Source organism: Castor canadensis, chromosome 8, assembly GCF_047511655.1.
Source record: "Castor canadensis chromosome 8, mCasCan1.hap1v2, whole genome shotgun sequence".
Classification (NCBI taxonomy): Eukaryota; Metazoa; Chordata; class Mammalia; order Rodentia; family Castoridae; genus Castor; species Castor canadensis.
Window position 1 is genome coordinate 149,058,530 of NC_133393.1, and position 27,783 is coordinate 149,086,312.

A 27,783-nucleotide genomic window follows, 5' to 3' on the forward strand; every position below is an offset into this window, starting at 1 on the left:
GCAAGGAATCCCGCCTCGTCCGCCCCTCCTCCGGGCGGCGGCGCCGTGCCGGGGCGGAGATCGGCCTGGGGCTGTCCTTTGCGGCTCTTCCTTCCCTCCCCTTTGTGCGTAGAGTGCCCTGGCCGTTTTATGTTTGTCCAGCGCGCCGTTCATCAGGTGATCTCAAAACACCTCACTGACGCGGTTGGGTCTAACTCTCTTGGTTAGTGAGCCCGACCGCCTCGCACTTTCCAGGAGCACAAAGGGTAAGTTCCTTGCTGGGAGTCGCATTTCAAGTGGAAAGCAGAATCCTATTTCACTTCTTTGGTGTCGTACTCTGGTTCACTCCATACAAACCACTGCCCTTTTGCCCTGCACCCCGCTTTGCTGGCGGATGTCACGGAGCTTTCCTCTCTGAATTTTCTCCAGATGAGCACATTGTGTGAGTCAGGAAGCAAACTACTTACAGTCTTTCATGGATTTGATTTTTTTCAAATCCATGAAAGAACGGACCCAAGGACCGTTCTTGGGTCAAGAGTGTATTAGTGGGCATGAGTAATCGCGCTTCCCTGCTAGAACCCTTCAAACAATCGGTCAAGCCATTGCAGTCAACAGTTATTTAACATGTGGTAGAGAGTCTTACTCAAGCTTTTTTTTTTTTTTTTTTGGTGGTGGTACTGGAGTTTGAACTCAGGGCCTCATGCTTGCTTAGCAGGCACTCTACCACTTGAGCCACTCCACCAGCCTTTTTTTTTTTTTTCAATTTTTTGAGATAGGGTCTGGCTTTCATTTTGTTCTGGGTGGCCTCAAACCGAGATCCTCCTGATCTCTGCCTCCTGAGTAGCTGTGATTATAAACATAAGCCCCTGACTTTGATACTTGTCTTTTTTTTTAGAGGAGAAAACATAAACTCAAGTTGATTTAAGGGCTAGGGGCATGACTGAAGCTGTAGAGCACCTGCCTAACAATATTGAAGTCCCTGTGTTTAAACCCCATTACCACACACACACAAAAAAAGTTGATTGACTTGCTCAAGGTTACTATGTTTGTAGTAGATTTAAGATTGAACCTAGGCTAACCTGTTTTCAGAAAGGATGTAAAGATGGATAGTGGCCAAGTGTGTAATTCCAGCACTCGTGAGGCTGAGATGTAGGATTCCGAGTTCAAGACAATCCTGGGCTATATGGCAAGACCCTGTCTCAAAAAAATTAATTTAAGAAAAGAAAAATGAATAAGGAATTTCCTCTAAAATGTTACTTTGACTACCCCAGTCAAGAAGCACCTTCTCAGAATATCTTTTCTGGACAAAGTCCTCTAGTGGGAAAGGCATGTTTTTTATTCTGCTCTCAGGTGTTAGGTTGCACATTCTGAGATCAGATGAGATCAGGCATGTTCAGGGTGTTATGGTGGTAGCCAGATTGCACATTCTGAACTTGAACTCTTTCTGGAAGAGCCAGTTGGTAAGATGCTAAATACCAATTTGAGCAGTGGAGCTAATACAGTCCAGCCCTGTGGACACGAAAATGTGTGAATTTCTCCCCCCAACCCAACCAATCAGGTGTGCAGCAAGTGGGAATTCCCTAATTCAATTCAATTCTGATGCCACCTCAAGACAGTGTTGGATCCCACAGGTTAAGAGCTCAGGCCCAGGAGACTGCCTCTCACTTTAGGTGCCAGTTGCCAGTCTGGACCTTCAAAATTTCTGGCCAACTAGCTGTATAAGTCAGGATTTCCATGATCCCCCCACCCTTGTCCAATTCATCTACTAGAGTAGCTTACAGAACTAAGGGAAATTAGACTTAGGTTTCACAACTTGCTATAAAGGATATTGAAAGACCCCAAGACCTTAGATGTATAGCCAGATAGATGATGGAGAAACATAGCAAGGTATGTGTGTTTCCATGCCCTCTCAAGTGCAACTCCCCAGAAACCGCATGTGTTGGAATCTCAGGATGACCCCACACTGTGCTTTTGGAGGGGAGGGTTTTCTGGAAGCTGCACTACATAAGCACCGTTGATTAAATAATTGGTAGTAGTGATCAACCTAAGCTTCAGTCTCTCTTCTCTCCCAGGGGTTGAGGGATGGGATTGAACCTCTAGCCATTTAATTTTTCCATGGTGACCAGCCCCTATCAGTCAACTTACTAGCATGCAAAAACATATTGTCACTCGGGAGAGTTTAAAGATTTTAGGAACTGTACAGTACGAAGCAGACAAAGACCAAATAGATGTTATAGGCATTTCACATCAGCACAGTCAATTATTGTAGAAAATAATCCTTTTTTTTTTTTTTTTTTGTGGTGCTGGTGGTGGAACCTGGGCCTCATGCATGCTGGGCCAAGTGCTTTATCACGGAGCCACATCCCCAGACCAATATTTAGCTTCCTAGCAAATCAAGACTTTAATATTTGGCTTGATGCCAGTGGCTCAAACCTGTAATATTAGCTAGTTGGGAGGCTGAGAGCAGGAGGTTGTCAGTTCAAGTCCAGCCACAGCAAATACTTAGGAGACCCCATTTCCAAAAATAACCAGAGCAAAATGGACCAAAGGTGTGGCTCAAGCCCTACTTTGCAAATACAAAACCCTGAATTCAAAACCCAGTCCCACAAAAAAGAAAAAAAGATTTTAACATTTTACCTATGTCTTGGGTCCAGATAAAGGAATATATAGGATTGTGATGGGCAGTTTAGTCAGGAGAAAAGATTCCCAGAAATGTTTGTATGAATAAGACTTGTGCTACCTAGTTGAGAAGAGGAACAAGATGAAGCTGTCTCTTTACTCTCAGGTAGATCCCTGAAACTGCAGGCCACCTGGAATATGTCCACTTGGTCACTAAATCCTTCATTCCAAACTGTAAATATTGGATACCATCTGGAATGGCTAATGGCTGCTCTTTCTTGCCTACTGCTTAGGATGAGTGGCCAAGACCAGCATTGTCAGACCTTGATTAGTACCTAGATTCACCTAGCAGAAGGTCTAGGCTTTTCACACATTTAAAACAGAAATTTAAGGCACAACGATGGCATTTAATATTGGGGCTTTCCACAAATGATGACACTCGGGGAAAAAAATCCATAGTAAACTACCTTAACAAGTCCCCAGATCTTGGCTTAGCTGTTCACCACAAATGGGGTGAGGTGCTTTTGGGTTGTATTTTTGCCGCTTGCTTGATTCCTACCACACACACACACACACACACACACACACACACACACACACACACACACACACACACACACACACATTTTTGCCGCTTGCTTGATTCCTACCACACACACACACACACACACACACACACACACACACACACACACACACACACACACACACACACACACACACACACACACACACACACACACACACACACACACACACACACACACACACACCCGCACACGTAACTGCTCTCTCCGCCGAGGCAATGAATCCCTAAGGTCAGCGTTTAATTAATTGCCTCGCTCTGGCTGCTATAGTATTACAACTCTTGGACTATACAGCATCGATTCTACTACTAAATTTGCCTGGAGCGTGCCAGCTGGACATCGTGTTCCAGCGACTGCCTGTCACTGGATGGAAGGGGAGGCTCATTTTCCCGTTTACTATCTCGGTGAGCACAGGCCTTAGGCGCGGGACCTATGGAGGACTAGATTGGGTCCCGCCCCTGTCCATCATGGGAAGGCTTAGGGCGCCGACTGTTTTGCAGTAAGATTGGGAGCTGTGCCCCGCCTCTGGAAAACTGGAGAGTGAGGGGGCGGCACAAAGAAGCGTTGTATGAATTTCTTTTCTTATTGGATCACTGCCATGTCAGTCATATTGTGCTTTGCTCCCGTTGGCAGGAAGGCTCCAGGCAGGTAGCGTGGACACCGTGCTGGCCCCTCCTGAGCTGGTACCAGGGCGCGTGACGTCTCAGACATTTGTTGTTGGTGTTTAAGCCTCATTAATTATTCATTAAGGTCCTTGAAAGGGCTGCAACGATTGGTGACTGAGAGGCCTGGCCGATTGTGTCTTAGCTAGAGATACGTGTCAACCTTTGCGCGGCGGGAGAAGTTTTGCATAAATTATTCCGATGAGGGAGGGGCGGGACCGCGCATAGATTAGTCAAATGAGCCTGGGAGGGAGGGCGGCAGACTGCGAATTAGCCTAAGTTATTAAAGATGGCGGCGGAGCGGAGTCGCTCCCCGGTGGACTCGCCGGTGCCGGCCTCTATGTTCGCCCCCGAACCCAGCTCCCCGGGGGCGGCCAGGTCCGCGGCGGCCGCGGCCCGGCTCCACGGCGGCTTCGACTCGGACTGCAGCGAGGACGGCGAGGCGCTCAACGGCGAACCGGAGCTGGACCTCACCAGCAAGGTAGGCCCGGGCGGCGGCGGTGGGCTCTGAGGGGACCCGCAGCTGGCCGAGCCGTCTCCGGGTGACAGCGGGCACCCGGCGTCCAGTTGCGGGGGAGGCAGGGACACGGGAGCGGACCGAGCCCGCCCACCTGCCGCTCTCCGGGACGTGTGAGGGCCGGGCCGCCCCCGGACCCCCGCTTCGGTTCCCGGAGGCGCAGACCCGGCCTCCCGCGCTCCTGGCTCCCGCCGAGATCTCAGCCCCTCTGCTCCGCCACGTGGAACCGGGGCGCCCGACGACGGCAGCGCTCCGTGCCCTACTTGTCCCCGCGCCGGGCCGCCTCTCCTCTTCCTCGGGTCCTCTCAGCGCGGGGACCCGAGACCCAGGGTGTCTGCCCCTCTGAGCGTCCCGGACGACTGAGGGTGGAGGTGGCTTGGGCTGGGGATGCTCCGAGACAGGTAGTCGGAGGGAGGGGAGGCAGGGATGGCAGCCGCCTCTCTTCCTGGTCTGGGGAAAGGAAACAAAGTAGTGGCTCAGTCGGGAATAAGGATGTCTGAGGAATGTCCACTTTGAGAGGCTAGCGAAAACAAAGTAGAAAGATGGTATGACCCGGAATCGCACCATCTGGGAGTGGAATAATAAAGAACGTTTTAGATAGTGTTTTGAGTAAAACCGAGCTGTGGGGAAGGAAGGCAGGAATTAAGGGTTCGTTGTCTGCTTTGTATTGAGAATTAAAAAGTAAGTACAAGATGTAACCGGTGTTTTGAAGGCGCTTTACATCGCCAAAGGAGCGAATGAATGTCAACTTGGAAGTTAGGGCTGGTTTCCCTTTCCTCCTCTGCCATTAAAAAGGCTCTGTGACCTTGGAAAAGTTTCTTGACCTCTCAGTTCTCCAGCTACCTCATCTTAAGAAAGTACAGATGTGTTGCAAAAATTAGAAGTGTGTGTGAAGACACCTAGTGTAGTGCTTGATCCATACTACAGACTCAGCACGCGTTTGAACTGGATAGCTGATAATTCCGTGTGGATTGAATGGCAGCCCATGGAAGGTAGATTGCTAATACCACTCCTGGCTGTAGTAAGATAGTTAGGTTGGAAAATGTTTGTGACTTTTCATAGCTTATGGTGACAAAATTGTCTAGAAGTTGGCCCTAAACTGGGGAGAACTTTCCCTGCAATCTAAGTAAGCGATTTTCAATTGTTCTTTCTCTTTCGAGCCAGCTAGCTCTTGTTTGTCACAGTGGTGGTGTCTTGTGCCTCTAATGCCATAATGAGGGTGCCAAACTCAGAGAGCCCATCAGGGAAATGTATGAGGCAATGTGACCCAGGCAGCATCCAGGTTACAGTTACAAGCTCTGATGAGTCAACACTGGAAATTGTAAGATAGACACCTGACTCACAAGTGGATAAGGTGGATGTCGATACATGGTCAAGTTGTTGGTGAAACCTGAAAACACAGTGGGAAGTTGCATGGCAGAGTTGCAAAGAGGGTAGTACCTTTATTTTTTGACCAGCTTGTTTAATGGTCATGGATAGGGAAGTGTTACTTCATTGAAGAGCTGGGGAAATCCTCACAATTTTGAAATTGAGAAGATATATGTAATATAAATACTGATGGTATTGAAAAGAAAAACTGAGCATGAGGAGAGGAGGGATGGATTGACTAGATTAAGTCCTGAAAAGAGTAGACAGTAGGCATTTAAACTCTTGTTACAATCAGATGTGGGGACCTAAGGCTCTGTGAGCTTTCAGTGAGAGAAATAATTAGTGAACAGTGCTGGCAACTTTCATGGAAGAAGGCTTTTCTAAAAATGATTGGGTAAAGAAAACTTTGTAATGACCATTAATTGGATTATGACCTAGAAGCTTTACATGTTATATTTGGTCTCTTCGGTGGCCTTAGGATGCAAAGTAGTGTCTCTATTTTATACATTGAAAAACTGGTCTTCAGAGAGGTTAAATCCTTTGTCCAAGGTCACATAGGAAATCCATAGAGAATGAGGTCTGATGTGTCCATTGATGAATGGCCTCCTCAAATAAGTGTTTGATAATGTTATTGACAGAAATTCATACAGCAATAGTGCTAATACTCACTTTAGTTGGTAGTGGTGTTTTATTGATGAAGCTGACTCTTACAGGCAGTTTTCACTGCTGTTCCCAATAAGAGTAGGTGGAGCAGAATTCTTTTTGTTATTGCAGCTGCCACCAGCCTGCAGGTGGAGGGCATGGCTGTATGTGAGCTCTCTGTCTTGAATTTCTAGATGCACACTGCAGGTAGAAGACTGGCATGTGGGAGTAAAACACTGCTCATCAGCTTCTTCCTGCAGTGCCAGACTCTTGGTTGTTTGGGTCCTGCCCCTCTTGTGAAGCAGCAGGAGACAGGCTGCTTACACCTTCTCTCCTGTGGGTCAGGGCTCAGACATACTCACTTTAATATATCATCTGGGTCATATAAAGTGTTTCAGGAGAGGCAGAGAGGGCATGAAGAACTGTGCAGCTACTTTCATTTAAGCTGCTATGGGGGTTCTGTCAAGGTCTTTGGTCAGGCTGTTGGTCAGCCTTGACTGTGGTGTTGTCTAGTAAGTGTGGGCTTAAGGCTGTTGGTTTCTCTTCTAGCTGGTTCTAGTGAGCCCTACATCAGAGCAGTATGACAGCCTACTTCGGCAGATGTGGGAGAGGATGGACGAGGGATGCGGAGAGACCATATATGTCATTGGGCAGGGATCAGGTGAGCATAGTTTTTCTTTCATTTATTTTAAACAATTACTTAGAGCACACATTTCCCCCTTATCTACTTTCTTGCTCATGTGTCTCAGTGATGCTTTAGCATCTGCAGAACTGTTTGGAGGTCATAAGCAAGCAGAGTGAATGTCAGTCCTCTCCTCAGTGGTCAGGTCTGCTTGGCTGTAAAGATTCCCATTCCAAGCAGTTCTGCAGATGCTTCCTTTATACCTCAGTACTCCCCATTTGCATGAAAGGAAATGAAGCACCAAGCAAGGAAACTTCTGTTCGAGGTAACAGAGCAGGTCTTAGTTAGATCTAGAATTAAGTAGCCCTGGGCAGCTTCAGGTCTTCACCTCGAAGCCCAGTTTATGGATCCTGTCACTATCTATTTCCTGCTTAGCAGAGAATCTCTGTGATTCTTCTTGATGTCAGCAGGGAAAAGATGCCCAGAATTCTTCTCTTCAGTCAGACTGCCTTGCCCAGACCATACTGACCATTCAGTCTTGATAGCTGTGATAACAGAGGTTCTCTTATCTCCCCACTAGATCCTGTCAGGCATGTAGGCTTATGACCATTCTAGTTATTGTCCTCAAACCTGCTTACTCATCACAATGGGGCCTCCTGTTTTAGAGGAAGGCAGCCCCCATGACAGAATCCCAGATTATATCATGGCATTGTTCCCTGCCCCCCCATCACTCTTAGTTTACGCTCTTAATACAAGACCTGCTGAACCTTTGTCCTTCTTTGTGACATTATCTTTTCTGAAATGACAGCTAAGATTGTTAACAATTATAAATTCAGCCTGTACTGGCACTTAACCTCTGTCATCTTTGCGGGAAACCCAGGATGGGCCTGGATGCATCATTAAGGGAGCAGTTTGCTCAGTGTAGGCTTTGTAAAGGCAGGTAATTATTCTTTTGTAGTCTGAGTTTAAGATTGAGGAGCTCAAAATCATAGTTGAGTGACAACTCATGCCTGTAATCCCAGCTACTCGGGAGGCAGAGCTGGAGGATCACTAGTTCAAGGCTAGCCTGCGCAGTTTAGCAAGGCCCTTAAAAAAAATGGGTGAGGGTATAGCTCAGAGGTAGAACACTTGCCCAGCATACACAAGGCCCTGGGTTCCATCCTCATTCTTTAACTTATTTGATTTGATATGTGTCTATTAAGTATCTTTTAAGGCTTGATACTGTTACAAAGCTCTTTTGGATACTTAAAATCTGGCCTCTGGGTCTAGAATGTAGCTCAATAGTAGACTGTTTACCTAGCATTGTGCTAGGCCTTAGGGGAAAAAAAATTAAAAATCTGGTCCCTGTCCCAAGGAGGAAAGATGGCATATACACACACAACCTCTGTAGAAAACAACATTTGGAAATGCTGTAAGATAACTAAAGGAAGAAAAGTTTGATCTCCAAATATCTGTTTTCCTTTGAAATGTCTTTCCTATCTCCCCTTTACTTCCCATCCTTGCTGCCACCTCCCTAGTTGTGGTTCTTATCACCTAAAAGAAGGCATGGTCAGAGAGATAGACAACCTGAGTGGTTACGTGTCAAGAAGGGAACAGAGTTGGTTGGCATTGTCAGGTACCATCCAGGCAACAAGGAGGGTTAGGTTCAGAAAAGGCCATTCTGCTTGGTGACTAAGAAATCATTGATAGCCTTCTGAAATCCTGTCAGGTAACATGCTTGGCCACTCAAAGATCACGTCATGCTTGTAGAATTTCAGCCATATAAAGGTCAATTTTGACAAGTGGTGGGACTAGTCTTTGAAGACCCAGAGGTTTTTTTTTTTTTCCTTCCTTTGAAACAGGGGCTTACTATGCAGCTTAGGCTGGCCTTGAGCTCAAGATCCTTCTGCCTCAGCCTCCCAGAAAGACCCAGATTCTTAAACCCACTCTTTTCTCTTGTCCTTTTATGAATATTCTGAGTTTTACCAGGCCTTGGCAGCTCACAGCTAATTAACCCTTCCGTGGCAAGACATAAGATGTTAAACACTCATTAGTCCATTTCCCACACACCCCAGCATTATCCTTGCTATTAGATTCATAGTGACTCCTTCCTGCTGGATTGTTTAGAGGCGGAAAGAGATCAGAACTAGCTAGCTAAACAAATTGAACATCAAACAGGACTGAACGGGCTGACTGAGTGGCTCAAATGATAGAGTGCCTGCCTAGCAAGAGTGAGGCCCTGAGTTCAAAGCCCAGTACAGCCAAAAAATAAACAAAAGAGGCAAACAGGACTGAACCAGATACAAGGCCCCCAGGAGTCAGCTTCATCAGGATATCCTGAGAGTTCCTGGTGCTTTACCTTTCTTTATCATGGCTTTCCTATGTAGAATGGGATAATGATACCTTCCCCCCCCATCTTAGAGAAATTTTGTAGGAATAAATTAGATGTTAAAAAATTCTAAGCCGGGCACCAGTGGCTCAAGCCTGCAATCCTAGCTACTTGGGAGACAGGTCAGGAGGATCACATTTCAAGGCCAGCCCAGGCAAATAGTTCATGAGATCCCATCTCCAAAATAGCCAGAGCAAAATGGACTGGAGGTGTGGCTCAGGCATAGAACACCTGCAAGTGGAAAGCCCTGAGTTCAAACCCCAGGCCCACCAAAAAAAAAAAAAAAAAAATTCTGAACAATGTGAAGTAATGTGCTCTTTACATGTGCATTCTTACATGGTTAGTGTTTTAGGAGTCAAGTCAAGGGCTGGGGGTATGACTCAAGTGAGGCCATGAGTTCAAACTCCAGAACCGTCTTCCCACCCCTACCGCCCCCACACACACTAAAAAAAAAAAAAGGAGTCAAGTTTATATTGCCTAGTAGTTTAAGGTCTGAAGCTTGCATGTCTGGGTTTGCCGCTAACTTTTTTCCTTGTCTTAAAATATACATAATAGAACCTATCCCATAGTGCATGAGTGAAAACTAAGTGAGAATTCAAGGAAATCATTTGGCATATAAGTGTTAGCATTAGTAGTTGTGGCAGTAAATTTTTCAGGATTACAGGTCGTAGTTGATTTATTTTGAGATCTCTTTCCAAAAGAACCTTGTTTATTTCTTAAATACTAAGTCATGACTGTATTGAAAGTGTAGGAAACATAGGAAGGGTGTTAAGTCTGTGGAGTAGTCAGTAAAGGCTGAGGAGCTGCCTGTTGGATTGATCCTAAATATAAACGGAGGTGGTGGCAAGTGGGCAGAGGAAACCACATGCACACAGGAGTGGAAGCATTGGAGACTGGCCTGTGTAGTGGGCCAGAAGTAATCCAGTAAGGTGGGAGTGAAGAGTGTGAGGTCAGGAGTGGAGGCTGAACAGGTAGGCAAGCACTGTCCCAAGGTCCTTGGGTGCCATGCTGAAGAGATGTTTATCCCATGCAGTTGCAGCACATTGCGCAGAGCAATGTTTATAGAAAAGGTAAGTGAGCTGGCAGGATGGAAATCTGATTAGGGTTGGCATGGCTGAGTATGTCGCCTTTGGTAATTGAGCCTCTGCAGCTTTTCTCCTTGGCTTTTGTCTCTACTCCTAGAGTGAGGAATGAGGTGCAGGCTAGAGAAGGGTAATATGGCCAGCTGGGAGTCCTGGTAAACAGGGTGACATTGGTGATGGCCCCTGGTGTGGAGCAGGACCTGAAAATCCTGCTTTTCCTTGTAAAGCTTCAGGAGAGGTTGGCAGAGGTGGGAAGTCCAGTGAGCATGGCAGTCTTCCTGTGGAACACTCACCCCACGCACTTCCCTAACCCAGTGGGTGTTGGGAGTTCCCTCAGCCATGTCCTGAGGAGCCCCACCAGCGCCACCACCCAGCTGCTCTCTTGATTCATTTGTTTTACATTTTATGAACATTTGAGGACTTGAGGTAGGAAAGCTACCCCTGGTAGGGAATCAAGGATTAGGGAATGATTAAGATGTGGTCCCCATCCTCATGATGCTGATGTATAGTGGGTGATATATAGTGTTCAAAACACTATAGCACAAGGCAGTATGTGGCAATGCTGTAAGGGAGACAAATGTTTGTGGGGCCTCTGAGCAGAATGGTTAGGCTCTTGACAGAAGGAGGTGTGCTCACTCACAGGAAATCAATGTGAGTCAATGCCCTGTATAGCTATCCTTATCTCAACCAGCAAAAACCCTTGTTCCTTCCTATTATTGCTTATACTCTCTCTACAACAAAATTAGAAATAAGGGCAAAATAGTTTCTGCTGGGTATTGTGGGGGAGAGGGAGGGGGCAGAGTGGGTGGTAAGGGAGGGGGTGGGGGCAGGGGGGAGAAATGAACCAAGCCTTGTATGCACATATGAATAAAAGAAAAATGAAAAAAAAAAAAAGGAGGTGTGCTGACTGGTTGTCTGGAATAGGAAATCCATGAGCAAAGGTATAGAGCTGGAACCATGAAGGAAGCCAGGGGAAAGAGGTAGCTGGATTGATTACTTGCAGTGAGACAGAGCTTACAAGGAGAAACTGGGGTGGGGATGGGGTATATGAAATAAATTGGAAAGCCCTTAAGGAATTGAAGCCAGAATGCTGTCGGTTCTCGAAAGCCATTCAGAGGGTTTGATATGAAAGTGACAACAGGGGAGCTGTGGGTTTTTTAGGGTCTTAAGCATGTGAGTCCAACAAGGAAGGGTATTAGACTTTGAGCACATGATAAAAGCGAGAGCACACAAGGGAGGGGTGAGGATAGGTAAGACACCTAAAAAATTAGCTAGCATTTGTTGCTCTTAACACAGAGAAACTAAAGCAGATACCTTAAAAGCAACTGAGGCCAATAGGAAAAGGGGACCAGGAACTAGAGAAAAGGTTAGATCAAAAAGAATTAACCTAGAAGGTAACACACACGCACAGGAAATTAATGTGAGTCAACTCCCTGTATAGCTATCCTTATCTCAACCAGCAAAAACACTTGTTCCTTCCTATTATTGCTTATAGTCTCTCTTCAACAAAATTAGAGATAAGAACAAAAGAGTTTCTGCTGGGTATTGAGGGGGTTGGTGGGAGAGGGAGGGGGTGGTGTAGGTGGTAAGGGAGGGGGTGGGGTCAGGAGGGAAAAATGACCCAAGCCTTGTATGCACATATGAATAATAAAACAATAAAAAAAATGAAAAAAAGCATGTGAATCTATGCTGGATGGATAGAAGGAGGAGAAACTGTTTTCTGAGACCAGTTAAGAGTCTATTGCAGTGACTCAGAAGAATAAGGGCTGGAATCAGGCTGGTGGCAGTGAGTTGGCCAAAAGAGTAGACAGCAGAGAAAGGACACAATAGAAAACTGGAATCAGTGACTGAACTGATAAGAATGTTAAGCTTGGCTGAGCACCTGTAATCCTAGCTACTCATGAGGATCATGGTTCAATGCCAGCCTGGGCAAATAGTTCGCAAGACCCTATTCTTGAAAATACTCAACCCAGAAAAGGGCTGGTGGAGTGGCTCAAGTGGTAGAGCATCTGCCTAAGCAAGTGTGAGGCCCTGAGTTCAAACTCCAGTACTGCCAAAAAAAAAAAAGTTAAGCTTGGGTGACTGAGAGGAAAGTATTGTTATTAGACTAGAGAAGGCAAGAGGAGGGAGGGTGGTCTGGCAGTGAGAGGGACATTGCAAAGGAAAGTCTCTAGGTTTGGAATTGGAAGAACCCAGCTCATATGACCCTTCTGGAAGCTCCCAGCTCTGAGGCCTCTGGCTTCTGTTTGCCCCACTTTTTGTTTTTGTAGGTTTTTTTTTTTTGAGGCAGGGTCTCACTGTGTAATCCAGGCTGGCCTCAAACTTGTGAGCTTCCTGTCTCCTCTCCTTAGTGTTGGAATTACAGGTGAGCACCACCACACCCAAATCTTTGCCCCACTGTAAATAGGAAGCAGTGAAGCTTACCCAATGTTTTACTGATGCTGAACATTTGTGCGCTGCTGTAATTTGAATATCAGACCTCCAGGAGTTATCATCCAGGCTGTTCAGTACGCAGCTTAGGGAAGAAGGTGGTGCTACTAGAGGTGAGTGTTTTTGTAGTTTTTGAGATGACAGGTGAAGCCACAGAACAAGTTGGTTAAGAGCAAAGTGTAGAGGAAAGACAAGAGGGCCTTGATGGATGACTGAAAGAGACTGCCATTCAGGAGAGGTCAGGGGGTGGGCAGCAAAGTGGGAGAGATGTGCCTCCAGAAGGGAAGGCAGGTGCAGCAGTGCAGAGTGTGAGAAGGCCATTGGTGCCATCTGAAAACTGCAGTTTCTTCAGGTAATGGTCAATTCAGAGTCAGTGGGGGTGGCTACTCTTTTGAGATATTTAGTGGTCAAAAGAAGAACTGAGGAAATGGTAGCTTAGGAGGTGAACAGGGGCAAGGGAAGGAGGGGGTGGTTTTCTTTTTCATAGTTTGGGGTGATGAGTTTGTAGGGGAGCAGTGGAAGGAGAAGATGGGAGGAAGGAAAGGAGCATTCCTGGTGAGGCAAGGTTTCTGGGTAGTAAAAGAGAAGAGGTTGCCCTGCTAGAGCGGCTCATCCTGCAAGGAGCAAACCCCAGTACTGAGAGAAAGGCTGAAGGAGTGGTGGTGGGAATTAAACCCCACAGCACACGGAAGTAGCTGACTAGGGTTGGACTGTAGGCACTTAGGAATGAGGGTCACCCGTTGTCTGCCTCCCCTCCTCATCCTGGGCCTGAACTTGTTTTTCCAGCTGCTTGCTAGACACTTCACATGAGCCACCTCAGTTAAAAAATCTCTCTCTGAAATTACAGAAGCCTCTCCATTTGCTTCCATCTTCCTGTGTCATCGCTTGCCTACATACGAGAATTACTTCTCCGTTGGACTTCCCTCTTGTGGCTGCTTGCTTACCACCTAGGAGATCTTTGTAACCCATCTTGATCTTACCATGTTACTTTCCTGCCTGACCTCCAGGATTCCCATGGTCTGGTGCAAGAGGTCTTACTGTTGTCTGATGTCCATCTGTCATACCAGCTTCCACTTCTCCTGCCACTCCGTGACCCAGCCTGGTCCCCAACATACTGAGTGTCTTTCTGGTCCCTAAATGTGCCATGAGCTGCCATGCTTCATGCTTTGCTCCTCTGAAGACTGTTCTTCCGCCTTCTCTCTGGATTCATTTCTCACCCCTGAAGACCTAGCTTAGGATTAGCACCTCCAACACTACCCTCCACTTCTCAAGCCATTCTGAGACATTCTTTTTGTCCAGTTCTACAGCATGGTGCTCGGACTGTATTGCAATTAATTAATTTCCTGTCTGTCTGTTCCAAGGGGCAGGGAGCTGGTTAAGGGCATCTTTGTTCCCAGCACCCAGCATGAGACTTCACATAAAACTAGGAAAGTCTCAGTGATTGTGTTGAGTGAATTATCCTGTGCCTTATTTGGTGGGGAAACCCATGGCTCTGTCATGTCTTAACTCTGTTCCCGGAATTTTTGCTCAGGTAGAAAGTGGCCTTTGTTAGTGGGGGCTTAACTGGCTGGCCTATGGGCAGGCTGGTTGGTCAGGATTCTCTCTCCTGCTGATGTGTTATCTCTTGTCATCAGATGGGACTGAGTACGGGCTGAGTGAAGCTGACATGGAGGCCTCCTATGCTACAGTGAAGAGCATGGCAGAACAGATAGAGGCTGATGTCATCCTCCTACGGGAACGTCAAGAAGCTGGTGGCCGTGTGCGTGATTACCTAGTTCGGAAACGAGTCGGAGACAACGACTTCCTAGAGGTCAGGTAAGGAAGCTTCAGAATGGTTCCAGGGTCACTGGCGCGTGAGCTTGGAGGCTAGGGCTTCACCAAGAATGGTGATAGAGTCTGTCACACTTGGCATGTCAGCTCCACTCCTTCCCTACCTTTCTCTTCGTCAGCTCTACTCCTTCCCTACCTTTCTCTTCCCGAGGTGGGTCAAAAGTGTCCAGGGTCATGATAGCTCTGAACTGTTTCTGCATTTCTATCCGTGGATATTTCCATCTGGGAAGTGTGGGAGGGAGGGCCCAACCTTCCTGTGCCCACTCTGTGGGCTGCATTTACTTTCCCAGGATGGGGTTAGGAGCAGTTTGTGTCTCTTGTAGCTCTGGAGCTCTTCCTAGTGGTGGAAGTTAGGGGAGGTAGGTGTTGAGGGAACCTGGAGCTCCTGAGTAACTTTGTACTTCTGGGATAAAGTTCCAGGGACATTCCCAGTGTGTTCATCCAAGAATAGGAGCCATGCGCTGAGGTTTCAGGGGCAAGCCTGGACTCAGGGATCCAGTTTCTGGGCTCTTGAGTTGTCTCTTTATCCATTGATTTTCGCATGGATGTATGGGTTCATGTCCACACAGGGTAGCAGTCGTGGGCAACGTGGATGCTGGCAAAAGCACACTTCTGGGGGTCCTGACACATGGGGAACTGGACAATGGCCGTGGCTTTGCCCGCCAGAAACTCTTCCGCCACAAACATGAGATTGAATCTGGTCGCACCAGCAGTGTGGGCAATGACATTCTAGGCTTTGACAGTGAAGGCAATGTGGTGAACAAGCCTGACAGCCATGGTGGCAGCCTGGAGTGGACAAAGATCTGTGAGAAGTCCTCTAAGGTTATTACCTTCATTGACCTGGCTGGCCACGAAAAGTACCTGAAGACCACTGTCTTTGGCATGACTGGCCATTTGCCTGACTTCTGTATGCTCATGGTAAGTGTGAGATGTCTCAAGAGGGGGCCGGGGCAGGGCTGCTGGGGGTGGTCACATATAAGGGCTTGGAATTGGTCTGACACTGAGGCCTGCTGGTTTGGATAAGTGTGGCAAGGATGGGAAAGGGTGGCAAGTTTGGGATCTCAGGATGCCAGTTCTCTGAGCTTTGTAGTCTTCTCAAAGGGTGAGCCTTGATCTCTGCCCTGCATTAGACCAGGAAGGGATTCTGTTGATATAAACCAAGACCCCTCTTCTTTTTCAGAGGCACCGAGGAGGGTTCTGGGGCTTCCTTACTGCCTTCAGACACATTTTCTCCAGAGAGTTGGGGTACTTAGAAGCGGCAACCTCAGGTGGTACCATGAAAGGGGAGGCCTGGGGAAGGCATGTAGGGAGTACCTCCCAGTCAGCGCTTGGGAGGAAGGAGCAAGGGCACAGCCCTTGTTAGGAGGTTCCTGTGGGCCTGGCACTGAGCTTGCCTGGTAACCTGGCCAGAACTGGGTCATCCTAGTCATGCACCTCCCAGAGAGATTATATTCTTATCACATAGAGTCACTTAAAGGAGAGAGCAGAGGGCTCAGCATTGGCTCCTGCTGCTATGCTTGCAGGACAGAATGGGAGTGACGAGGCCATGTGAGGCCCAAGCCCTGTGCACAGCATCACAGCCCTCATGGAGGAGGGAGGGAACGAGAGTGCACATGTGCGCAAGTGCGTGAGTTCCCCTGGCACGTCCTCCCAAAGATCTGCCTTCCCAGTTCCTCAGCTGCCTGTGTAATAAGCATGGTAAACACAGCATCTGTTCCTAGCAAACTTGTTCAAGTCACCCCACAAACACAGGTTCTCAGGCCAACTCCCCAAACTGCAGACGAGAAGAGAGGCAGGATTTGTTGTAGGAACGCTCTTGGCAGCTCTCTACCTAGGGTTCTTAGGATTGCAGCACAATTTCATCTCCCGCTTCTTTGAACATGGCAGGGTGTGTCACCAGCTCTCGGCTGGATGAGGAAGACTGCTATATAGGCTGGGGTCTCAGTGGAAGATCTGGAGGGCTTATTTGGGGCAATTGTTTTTTTTCTTTTTTAACTAATGTAATAATTACACATATTATGTGATGCAATATGATGTTTCAGTACATGTATATGGTGATACCCGTCAAATCAGCTATTAGCATTTCCTTCTTTTCTTTGTATTTGGAGACTTCAAGCCTCCCCTCTTCTAGTTCTTCATAAAATAAAAATAAGCATTTTTCTAACTGAACTGCAGTGCATAAGACCAATGAATGGAATCATCTTCATTCCAGATAAAATGTTCATGTCCCCACCCCTTTTGGGCTTTTTAGTTATTTTTCAGGTAAGATCTCATGGTTTTGCTTGGGGCTGGCCTCAGACTTTGTTCCTTTGACCTACCTCCTCCCATGTAGCCGGGACCATAGTCATGAGCCGCCATGCCCAGCTTATTGATTGAGATGAGGGTCTCACTAACTTTTTGCCTGGGCTGGCCTCAAACTGATACTTCTGATCTCTGCCTCCTTAGTAGCTGGGATTGTAGGCATGAGCCACTGACCCAGCCCTTTTTCTTTTCTTTGAGATATCATCTTGCTATGTAGACAAGGCTGGGCTGGTACTTGCTTATGTAGTCCAGGCTGGCCTTGAACTCGTGATCATCCTTCTTCATCCTCCTGCACGTTGGGATTACAGGCCCATACCGCCACACCCGGTTTCATGTGCCCTAATTTATTTAAGAAGTCTTTATGGTGGTACTGAAAAACTTGTATTATTACAGGAAGAAATAGTAACAGTGATGACAGCTGCCATTGTGTGAATACCTAGTTCTTGCTGGACCCTTCACACATGTCATGATTTCTCAATCTCAGGTGACCCTTTAAAGTGGAGATGGTTGTCCTCATATTAGAGATGGAGAAACTAAGGGCCAGAGATGTTAAGCTGAATGAATCCTTTGAAGACTGTAGATACTTGTTTTCTCAGATTCTCCCAGTTTGTCTTTTTTATTGTGCATAAGTCTTCTCAGGTTTTGATAGCCACAGTGCTGAGTCAGGGTTAAAGTGATGTATGTCCAGCCCAGCATTCATTGACAGCCTTCTTTGAGGCCCTGTGCCTGCCCAGCAGCAGCCTCTGTCTCCCTTACTCTGACAGTTCCTTTCTGTGTTGGGGCAGGTGGGCAGCAATGCTGGCATTGTCGGGATGACCAAGGAGCACTTGGGCTTGGCATTGGCACTCAATGTACCTGTCTTTGTGGTAGTCACCAAGATTGACATGTGTCCTGCCAACATCCTACAAGGTAAGTGAGGCCTCCAATCAGCAGCTTCTATGGGACTGTCAGCACTGCACCTTTATGGTGGTCTGCTGCCAGGGCATTAGCCCAGGTCTTCTGCTTCCTTGTCTTGTACTCAGACATGGCCTGAATTTCCCTTAGCCCCGAGTCTTATGTTTTTTTCCTCCCCATTTAGCTCTTGATCTGAGCACAGCTTACAATTTCCCTCTGTTCCTTTTTCCTTCTGGTTCCAAGCACAGGATCCTTGAGGTCCCTAGCCTGGCACCGCTTTTCAGATGCACCTTGGCAGTAGATGTGGAGCTCTACCATTAAAGCTCGATGTAGATGCACGAGTTTGGGCAGAGGGTGTGATGACCTTTAGGCAGAAAGCTTCCATATAGGCTTGTGAGGCTTTGCTTTCATGCACTTCTTCCTCACTGCTGCAGATTATAGGGGAGAAGCAGGACGCAGTCCAGCTAGAAGGCTTCATAATAAGAGCCTCAGCAGACTTCTGATTACCTGAGAAATACTTTTGTCAGATGAGGGTTTTTTTTCCTCAAGAAACAGAGCATTCTGGAAAGAACATTGTCCGTCTTAGGGAACCCCCAAGCCACTTGTCTACAGGATGCAGGCTTTCTAGAAACTTTGGAGAAGTCTGCCAGGTTTCAGACTCACAGCCTTAGAAGAGAGGCCCCATCTGTGCTCTTACTAGCAACACACACCTACCAAAGTTTTGACCCTCCTTTTTGCTTCTCCAGGCATTATGGCATTTAACACTGGCCCGTCTGTCTGTCTATCTCCTGCTTGCATCAGTAATGAGTGGACCCGTCTTACCCTGGAAACCTGGCTAAAGAGAAGGCTGTGCCCCCTAATTCTGTTCCATTTCACCCTTTAAGAAACCCTGAAGCTGTTACAGCGCCTGCTGAAGTCACCAGGCTGCCGGAAGATCCCTGTGCTGGTGCAGAGCAAAGATGATGTGATTGTTACAGCCTCCAACTTCAGCTCTGAAAGGTATTGAGGGTGGGGGTAACAGGTAGGGAACATGTGCTTCCAGGCGGTCCCCTTTGCTGGCAGGGTTCAGCAGGCAATAGGCTTGGAATGGTTGCCAGATTAGCCAGGAGGTGTCATGGACATTTGTTACTATTTAGAGATTGGAGGAAATAAGTTTCTGTGTAGGCCATCATTGTTGCCTAGAAGTTATATTGGGTGGCCCAGATTCTGAGGCACTGGCTTGTCTGAGGTTGGAATCCCAAATGATGTATTTAAGGTACTTAATATTGGGTCTGGTGGTATATGACAGACACACAGCCATTTACTATGTGTAGCCATTTTTTATGACGGCTCTTAATCTTTTTTATATTGTTTCTCAAAAGCTCTCTAATCACAGATTGGTTTTGGGACTTACTATCATTCCATAAATATTTATTGGATGTTTGTTCTGCCAGGCTCTTCATGTAGACATTGAGGATTCAAAAGTGACTCCAGCACAGTCCCCAAGGCATTTTCTTCCTTGGTCCAAACTAGTTGCTTGATAACAGTGAATTTGGTAAACTCTGCTCCTTTGCCTAGTGCCACAGGCCTCCTTTGGAACCATCTGCTTCCTGACTTGGTCTTTAGCACAGAGCAGCCTGGCTTTTTGGTTTCTTCCTCTAGCCTGGCACTATCTTTAGTACCACCAGGTGGTCAGCAGAAGGGGCACATTTCAGATAATTCAGCTTAGTCATTTTTGAGCCCCTAGTCTGTGCAGGCCCTGTTGTAGGAGCTATAGGAATTCCTGGTCCCAAGGAGTTTAATTCACCCTGAGTAGGAGAGACCCAGCCCATAGGTGACTGATGGAAAATCATATAGTCACAGATAACAGAGACACTAAAAGCTCTCCAAGAGCTCCAAGAAGTTGAGACTATCCATTCAGGAAGGGTTTCATGCTAGCTTTATTTTATTTATTTGTTTATTTATTTTGTGATATTGGGGTTTAACTAAGAGCTTTGCACTTGTACGACATGCACTCTGCCACTTGAACTATACCTCCAACCCCAGGAAGAGTTTCATGACAGAGTGGTATTTGGGCTGAGCTCTGGAGGATGTGCAAGGTTTGGTAGTTGGCTAAGAGGGAAAGAGTTCAGGAAGGAGAATCAGAGTGAGCAGGTCTGTGGGACAGGGTAGTGCCAAGCTCCCCGGAGAAGGAAAGATGCTTTGATATGGCTGGAACACAGATCGTTGAGAGGTGAATCTGCCACAAGCCCAGCATGAAAGGCTGGGAATGTGGGGTCTTCAGCTGACTCCTCCAGTGGAAAGGCAGTTAGAGACTTAAGCAAGCATACATGTGCTTGAGAAAGAGGGGCAGTCTTCAGAAACAGAGCACAGGAGTGCTGGCCAGGTGAGGCAGGGGTTGGCTAGGTAGAACAGGGCAGGGCAGGAGCTGCCACCTGAATGCCTCTTTCCTGTCTTCCTTCTCTTCCCCTCCATTTAGGATGTGCCCGATATTCCAGATCTCCAACGTTACAGGCGAGAACCTAGATCTGCTGAAGATGTTCCTCAACCTCCTGTCCCCCCGCACCAGCTACAGGGAGGAGGAGCCTGCTGAGTTCCAGATTGATGACACCTACTCTGTCCCAGTGAGTGACTTCGGATGGGACTGGGCAGGCTTGGTGGCTGGTGGGTACTTCCTACCCCACCATCAGGGTGGATCAGTAGTGGGGGTGGACTTATTAGACTGGGGTCTTTTCCTTGGCAGGGTGTGGGGACAGTAGTGTCGGGAACAACCCTGAGGGGCCTAATCAAGCTGAATGACACTCTGCTGCTGGGCCCTGACCCCTTGGGTAACTTCCTGTCTATTGCTGTCAAGTCAATTCATCGCAAGCGCATGCCTGTCAAGGAAGTACGGGGAGGCCAGACAGCCTCCTTTGCACTGAAGAAGGTGAGTGGGGCTAATTCCAAAAACTCCTCTCCGGCTCTTTGTGTGAGGTTCTGGGCCTGGTGCTTCACTCACCAGTTCCAGTCTGTATGGCTGCTCCACCAGGTGGGGTTTGCTGACATCATTTTTACAGTTGAGCACACGGTAGCTTAGAGCCCAATGACTTACCCAAGACATACAGTAAGTAAGTGTTAGAGCCAGGACTTGAACCCAGGACTGCTGCCTCAAAGCTGTGTTCCTTTCTCAGATGCCCTGAGCTCACAGGTCATGTAAGAGTGTCCCTGCTGTGTGTAAGGCTCTTCTACATAGGGTTAGGGTGGGGCCTGTATCGGATCCTTTCCTACTTGGTCTTCTGTTTCCTAGGGTGTGGGGTGAGTGCTAGTTCTGGGTCACCCATCTTCTGCCCACCAAATTGCCCAGCAGCTGGAAAGTTCCAGTGTAAAGCCTTTCCTGCCTTCCAGCAGCAGTGTTTAGCTTCCCACACAGTACCAAGGTGCTTGTGCACCCTAAAGGTGGTGAGGGGCAGGTCTGAATTGGAGTGGTCCCCATTTCTAGAAAGATGCCTGGTTCTCCAGGACCGGGGTGGGGGGGTACCAGACGTCATTGTCCCTGAGCTCTGCTGTTCCCCCTTTCTTTTAGATCAAGCGCTCATCTATCCGGAAGGGCATGGTGATGGTTTCTCCACGCTTGAACCCCCAAGCCTCCTGGGAATTTGAGGCCGAGATTCTTGTCCTCCACCACCCCACCACAATTAGCCCTCGCTACCAGGCTATGGGTAGGTGTCTAAGGCCTTACTAGCCCAGGAGGCCCCTGCTCTAACTTCCCCAAAAGGGGCTCCATTGACCCAACACCCTAGTTCCAGATCCAGCAAAGAGGTATGTCTCTAACCTGTTTAGCAAAGCTATTCCCTTGGTTCTACCCATTAGCCTCAGTATATTTGGTCCTGCAGATGCTCGCTGAGAGCTCTAACATTCAGACCTGTTCTCAAGGATCTCACATTCATTCCTTCAGCACATGACTGCTGAGCACTGCTGTGTGCTCACTGGTGGTGCCAAGGTGCTGGGAACGAGGATGAGCTGGGAGGGCCCTTCTCTGCAGGAGTTTGTAATCCATGAGGAGGCACAGTGCACAGTGCCTGTAATCCCTTGTATAAGGCCTTGGTTGCTGGGAAAGTGGGGCGTGTGAGGCAGGATCAGGTCCAAGAGCAGGCCTTCAGTCACCCTGACGCATTTGGCCTCCCAGAGGTCTTTCAGCCCTAGAGATAAGCCTTGCTGCACTGCAGCTCCAGCGTGCTTTGTGCTTTTCCTCACTGCCTCTCCTGGTCCTGAGGCTACAGGGCACCTCAAACATGTCCTGACTTCTCTGCTTTTTTGGTAGTACACTGTGGGAGCATCAGACAGACGGCCACCATTCTGAGCATGGACAAGGACTGTCTGCGCACTGGGGACAAGGCCACTGTCCACTTCCGCTTCATCAAGACCCCTGAGTACCTGCACATAGACCAGCGGCTGGTGTTCCGAGAAGGCCGCACCAAGGCTGTCGGCACCATCACCAAGGTACAGCTAGGGCAGACCTTGCCTGCTCCAGAAAGAACCAGTCCACTCTAGGCCAGTGACGCTGAGCACCGTTGACTCCCGAGAGCCCTGGGGGTTTTCCAGTCTTCTACCTGGGATAGAGGGACAGTCCCTGCCCTGAGAAAGCCAGGCCAGTGCTAAGTGTGGCATTAGTGCTGTCTTCACCCCCCTGAGAGGCCTCCTGTCCTGAGATTTGGTGGTAATCTTAGCAGAGAGAAGGTGAGATTGAGGCATGGCATTCCTGCATAGGAAGCTGTGGAGCAGTGTTTCTGGGCCTAGTGAGGGACAACCAGTCTGGGTCCTGTGGCCTGTTTGGCGCCATGCCTGAGGGCTCCCTGCAGCACAATGGATCCAGTCAGAAAGAGTGCTAGACATTGTAGGGGATGTGGCCTTGAGCCATTTGTATGTCCTGGAGCCCACCCACCTTTTGCCCACTGTAGACTTCAACATTGGCCTTGGGTAGGACATTTGTGGAGGGTTTGACCCTTGCTCTATGCAGAGGAAGGAAGTGGTTTCCACATGTTTGAGATCTTGGGATCAACCTTAGGTTGGCCCTTCTTCCTGAATGGTGTTCCTCAGGCTTGTCCCTGGAGATCCTGGAGTTTGTGTCCTTGAGCAACTGCTGGCTGAAAGTTTGGCAGAGTCTACAGCACCCACCTTAGTGTCTGTCCTCTGGGATTGAACTTGGACCACAAAGGACGATTCTGAGCTAGTTTCTCCTTGGTGGTAGCTTTTATGATTTCTGAAAAATTCTGAATGTTTTCAGCTGGTCAAGTGTTCACTTAATATCTTCAGGAGGCCTGAAGTTAAAACTTGGTCCAGAGCATACTGTGGGCAGACTGGGCCCTGTCCCAGTAGCTGAGCTGAGTATAAGGTGGCAGATGTTTATAGAATTTTCTGTAGAGTTGGAACAGCAGCTGGGGCTGGGAACAGGCCAAAGCCTTTCTGGGCGTGCAGAGGCAGGAGGTAAGGTGACAGCCTTGCGGCTGCAGCATTCCTGGCCTAAAAGTGGGGATGGCAAGACCTCCCTCCACCTCCGTGGCATGGTCCTCCTGCCATCTGCCTTGCACAGGACCAGCCAGGCCAGGGAATGAGAAGTCCCTAAGAGAAGAGAACAGAGACATGGACAGATTGCTAAGCCTGTGCCACTGCCTGCAGCTTTGACCTCATGCTCACCCCCTTGGCTTCTGCAGCTGCTCCAGACAACCAACAACTCCCCGATGAACTCCAAGCCCCAGCAGATTAAAATGCAGTCAACAAAAAAGGGCTCCCTGACCAAACGAGAAGAGGGGGGCCCACCTGGTGGGCCTGTGGTAGGGGCCCCTCCACCTGGAGATGAAGCTTCCTCCCTAGGGGCTGGGCAGTCAGCTTCATCCAGCAGTCTCCAGCCACCGGTGAGTGTGGGCCGCTTGTGGTCTCAAGCAGGGTGGCGGGGGAGTGTGACTGATTCTGTGGAGGTGACCACAGGAGGTCCCTAGTCAGAGAGAAGCCAACTTCCAGCACCTAAGTACCACTTAAGGCAGTGTTTCTCAAAGTATGAGATGTGTCCACATGCAATCAATTTAATTTGATCTTTGGCACAACCTGGGCTTGAACTACCACTTGAGCCATGCCTCTAGCCCTTTTTGCTTTAATTGTTTTTCAGTTAGGGTCTCCCATTTTTGGTTGTTTTTTTTTTTTTTTTTTTTTTTGGTGGGGTTGGGGGGTTGGCCCTGAGGGCAACCTCAGACTACAATCCTCCTACCTTTGGCCTCCCACAGAGCTGGGGTGACAAGTGCATACCACCATGCCCAGCTTACTGTTTGAAGCCAGCTTTTTGCTCCCATTGGCCTCAAACTGTAATCCTCCTTATCTCCTCCTCCCAAGTGGCTAGGATTACAGGTATGAGCCACTGTGCCTGGCCTTAGCATTTAGTTTTAGTAAAGTAGATTTTACAAAATCAAGGTTTCCCTTTCATAGTAAGTATTGTTTGTATGAGTAAAGTCTGAGAGATACTATGCAGAGGGTCTCCTGCGTTCTCTCCCAGCATGAGGGGAGGTGGCCATGACTGTGTCATTGTAGTTCCCACTGGCAACTCCTGGCAGCTCTTCCTGACAAAGGCCTGACACTCCCCTCCCCAGTGTCTCTTTTTGGGTCCCGCTTTGAAAAAGGAAGCTTCTCCTGGATCTGTCACTAGTCTGTGTGTCTCTCTCCCTCCCCTTTTCCTCCCTCTCTTCCTCCCATTGCCCCCCCCCCCCCAGCTCTTTCACTGATGGGGCTGAGCGAGGTCACCTGGTAAACTCCTGTCCAGGCTAGGGTTAGGACATTGCCACCTGCTGGATGCCCAGCCCTGCTCCTGAGGGCCAGTGTTTCTCAAGTACCTTCTTTCTGTCTTTCAGCCCAAGCCTAGCAGTGGGGGCCGGCGACGAGGGGGCCAGCGCCACAAGGTGAAGTCCCAGGGGGCCTGTGTGACTCCTGCCAGCGGCTGCTGAATCTTCCTCTGGCCCACCCTCACCGCCTGAGAGATCCTTACTCTCTGGCCCACTCACCAGCTGGGCAGAGCAGCTCTAACCGCCACCCGCCCACCCCCAGGCCATAGCTGGAGCCTCCTGGTTGCCCCACCCATTTTCCAGGGGAGTTGTAATTTATAAGCTAAGGAAGGTGGCCAGACTTCCAGAGGACTGACTATCTCCCACCTCTTCCTGCCTCGTTTCTCACTCACACATCTTTTGTACATCTGGGCCCTTAGTTTTTATTCTTTTTATTATATACTCTGTCTCTATCTAGTGTGGTTGTGTGTGTGTGCGTGAGGTACAGGAGTGCAGCCGGGCAGGGCCTTGTCAGTCTCTTTCCTTTTCTCCTCCTGGCTAGCCACCAGCCTCCAGGAGCTGGCTGCCTGCCTGACCTTCCGTCCGTCCATGTGTCTGTCTTGGTGAGATCTTCGGAGCCTTTAGGGAATTTCAGGAACTGAAGGAGCCTGCCTCCCGTGTTCCACTGCTCTTCTCAGTGGAGCCCTTCCATGGGGCTGACCTTGGGCTGAGGGGTCTCTGAGATTCAGTGTCTTCTGCCAGAGCAGGGAACCCCCAGTCCAAGACTTTACCAGGCAGAAAGTGGTGGCTTCCCCTTTTCTTTCTCCCTTTTTCCCATAAGCCCCAGGAAGGTAATGCCAAAAGCTCTTCAGTGTCACCTGTGATGTGTAGAAGAGAGGTAACTTCATTATAAGACTCTGCCCACCCCCATTCTGACCCGTGCCACCAATCCAAAGACCCCTGGTGGGCTTCCTCTTGGAGACAATCCTGTGCTTGCCTGGGCCGGCTGGAGCTGCTCCTAGCTTCTGCCATCTGCCTACTGGGAGGCTCTCCCCACCCAGGAGTGGCCGCCTGCTTAGACTTTGGCCTTTGGCTGGCCAAAGTAGGGTGTGGGCCTGCCCAGATGGAGTTTTCTAGCGTGTCCTGTTGGTAGGGAGGGGTGTGCTTCTCTGAGCCCAGCCAGTACTAGAAATCCTTTCCCCACACGCTGCCCAACAGGCTGCTACAGGAGCATAGTGGCGAGAGCAGGCGGGGACCGAAACAGACTCTCCCAGGCCCAGCACAGCATTTAGTCCTCAGGAAGCATTGCTGCTTGGAGTGGGGCAGAGATGGTGACATGGTCCTGAGCCAGCCTGGACCGAGCTCTGCCCCCATAGCCCTTGGTTTAGGGTCGCTGATGGGCATTTCTTCTCTAGCCAGGGCAGACACCCAGCTGGCTGGGTCCTTCTTCAACCTCACCTGCTTCCATCCCCAGCCCTCTCCTGTCCTGTCCTGACTGCTGGTCCTCTCTCCTATCTGCTCCCAACTGTCTCTAGTCACCACTGACCCGTGGCTGTGGACTGACCAGACCAGCATTCACAATAAAAGTTTCTTCCACGTTGACAGTGTTGTGTTCCCTGCCCAGCCCTCCAGGCGGAGGTGCTGTCAAGGGCATGCTGTGGCTTTGCCTGCCCTTGGGCGCCCTGTGGCAGCCCAGCTTCCCATCAGGCAGGTGTGACTCCCACTGTGTGACACAGGACAAGTTCCCAGCCTTCTTTGAACCTCATTTACAGCAATAGGCAGATTCCTCTGCCATAGTTGTATGAATTCAGTGAGTGTAAGTGAGGCCCTGGGCAGGCCAGAGAGGAGAACATGGCACGGCCACATCTGCTGTGTGGTGAGGACTGCCAGGAGGGCTCACTCACTTGTGGCCTGACATTCACAGCTCCTATCTCTGGGTAGGCATTGCTAGCACTGGTTTTCTAGTTGGGGAAGCTGCAGCTCAGAGAGGGGGTGTAGCCAGCAGATGCTCATTCCCATGTTGGCCCTCACCCTGCAGCTTTGCCTGCCAGCCACCTGACTTGTCCTTTGAGTCCTGCTGTTCCTTTATTGGCTGTTTCTGCCCACTCTGTTGACTCTGGCTTGCTTAGACTGTACCTTCATAATGAGAGGGCAGCGGCATGGCAGGAGTAGGCTGTCGACTCTGTCCCCACAGGACCTAGCCATGGTGAAACCTCATTGCATTTGAACTCTTTAGCCTTATAAGCAGTGGTAGTTGCCAAAAACATTCTTTCAGGAACTCTGGCCACTACCTTGGCCTCTGCTCACAGACACACAGGAGGCAAGTCACCCTAGGCCCACACCTACCAGCAGGGAGCTGACTGAATTCAGTGTTTTACTGCCATTAACAGGGATTATAAAGGTCCCTGCAGGTCTCAGCCCTCCCAACAATTCATCTGGCACAAAATCCCAACCCATTTCTAGTTGATAAAGAATAACATTGCTAATCTTTCTGTCTCAAATGACAAGATCTGACTTTTCTGTACAGGCGGTAGGTGTTTGTGGCATCTCTACCAGGAATAAGGCCCTAGGATAGGTGGGGTGGAGGTGGCCAAATCCCCACCTCACAGACGGGTCTTTATTTGTGTGACCATGTGCCACAGTGCATTTGGTTAGGGTTGGGGAGGTGCCAGGGAGATGGTATGAGGGTTGTACCCTGAGGGGCCAACAGGATTTGAATATGGGCAGCTGGGCAGAGGCACTGAGCCTTGATGGCATGTGGCAGGCTCAGGGATGTTTTACTGGGGCTGTTCCTGCTCGGGGGTGTTTTCCTTTGTTGAAAACTGGCACTAGATGCAGAGCAGGTGTTGGGTGAAAGGATGGGAAGTGAACTAAGTGCAGGCCCAGCTCTGTCCTGGGACTCAGAACCCAGAAGCTCCAGGCTGGACTTGCACTCTATCCAGTGCCCTCTCCTGGCTCTGGTTGTCCACAACACCCCTTCCTCCTGACCATTCCTGCCTTTATTTTCTTAACCATGGTGAGAATCAGCTCAGGGCAAGGTGCTATGGCCAGTACAAGATGCTTCAGGGTTCTGCTGGGGGGCCAGTCCTGTGCAGCTTGTCAGGGGATGCAGCTCCTT

General features: G+C 48.9%; 1 protein-coding gene across 3 annotated transcripts; it reads left to right on the forward strand.

The window, feature by feature from the left end:
* Nucleotides 1-107: 107 nt before the first annotated feature.
* On the forward strand, nt 108-26,267 carry Gtpbp1 (GTP binding protein 1). 3 transcript variants are annotated; one of them, XM_074084504.1, is made up of 13 exons: nt 108-245; nt 3,819-4,328; nt 6,924-7,035; nt 14,511-14,691; nt 15,276-15,624; nt 17,793-17,916; nt 18,786-18,900; nt 20,360-20,504; nt 20,624-20,806; nt 21,443-21,578; nt 22,181-22,359; nt 23,571-23,771; nt 24,756-26,267. In XM_074084504.1, the coding sequence occupies exons 2-13, from the start codon at nt 4,137-4,139 to the stop codon at nt 24,846-24,848; spliced, it is 2,010 nt and encodes a 669-aa protein (XP_073940605.1). In that variant the 5' UTR covers nt 108-245; nt 3,819-4,136; the 3' UTR covers nt 24,849-26,267. The 3 variants fall into 3 exon arrangements, with proteins under 3 accessions (XP_073940605.1, XP_073940606.1, XP_020029388.1); XM_074084505.1 differs by having other exon boundaries at nt 20,735-20,806; XM_020173799.2 differs by lacking the exon at nt 108-245 and having other exon boundaries at nt 3,806-4,328.
* The last annotated feature ends 1,516 nt before the right edge of the window (nt 26,268-27,783 follow it).

What these genes read in the sequence shown, in the direction of transcription:
- Gtpbp1 (XM_074084504.1), top strand. Translation starts at nt 4,137, where the DNA reads ATGGCGGCGGAGCGGAGTCGCTCCCCGGTGGACTCGCCGGTGCCGGCC. An exon ending in AACGACTTCCTAGAGGTCAG is followed by an intron (nt 14,692 to 15,275) that starts GTAAGGAAGCTT and finishes ATGTCCACACAG; the next exon opens with GGTAGCAGTCGTGGGCAACG. An exon ending in ATGACACCTACTCTGTCCCA is followed by an intron (nt 20,505 to 20,623) that starts GTGAGTGACTTC and finishes TTTCCTTGGCAG; the next exon opens with GGTGTGGGGACAGTAGTGTC.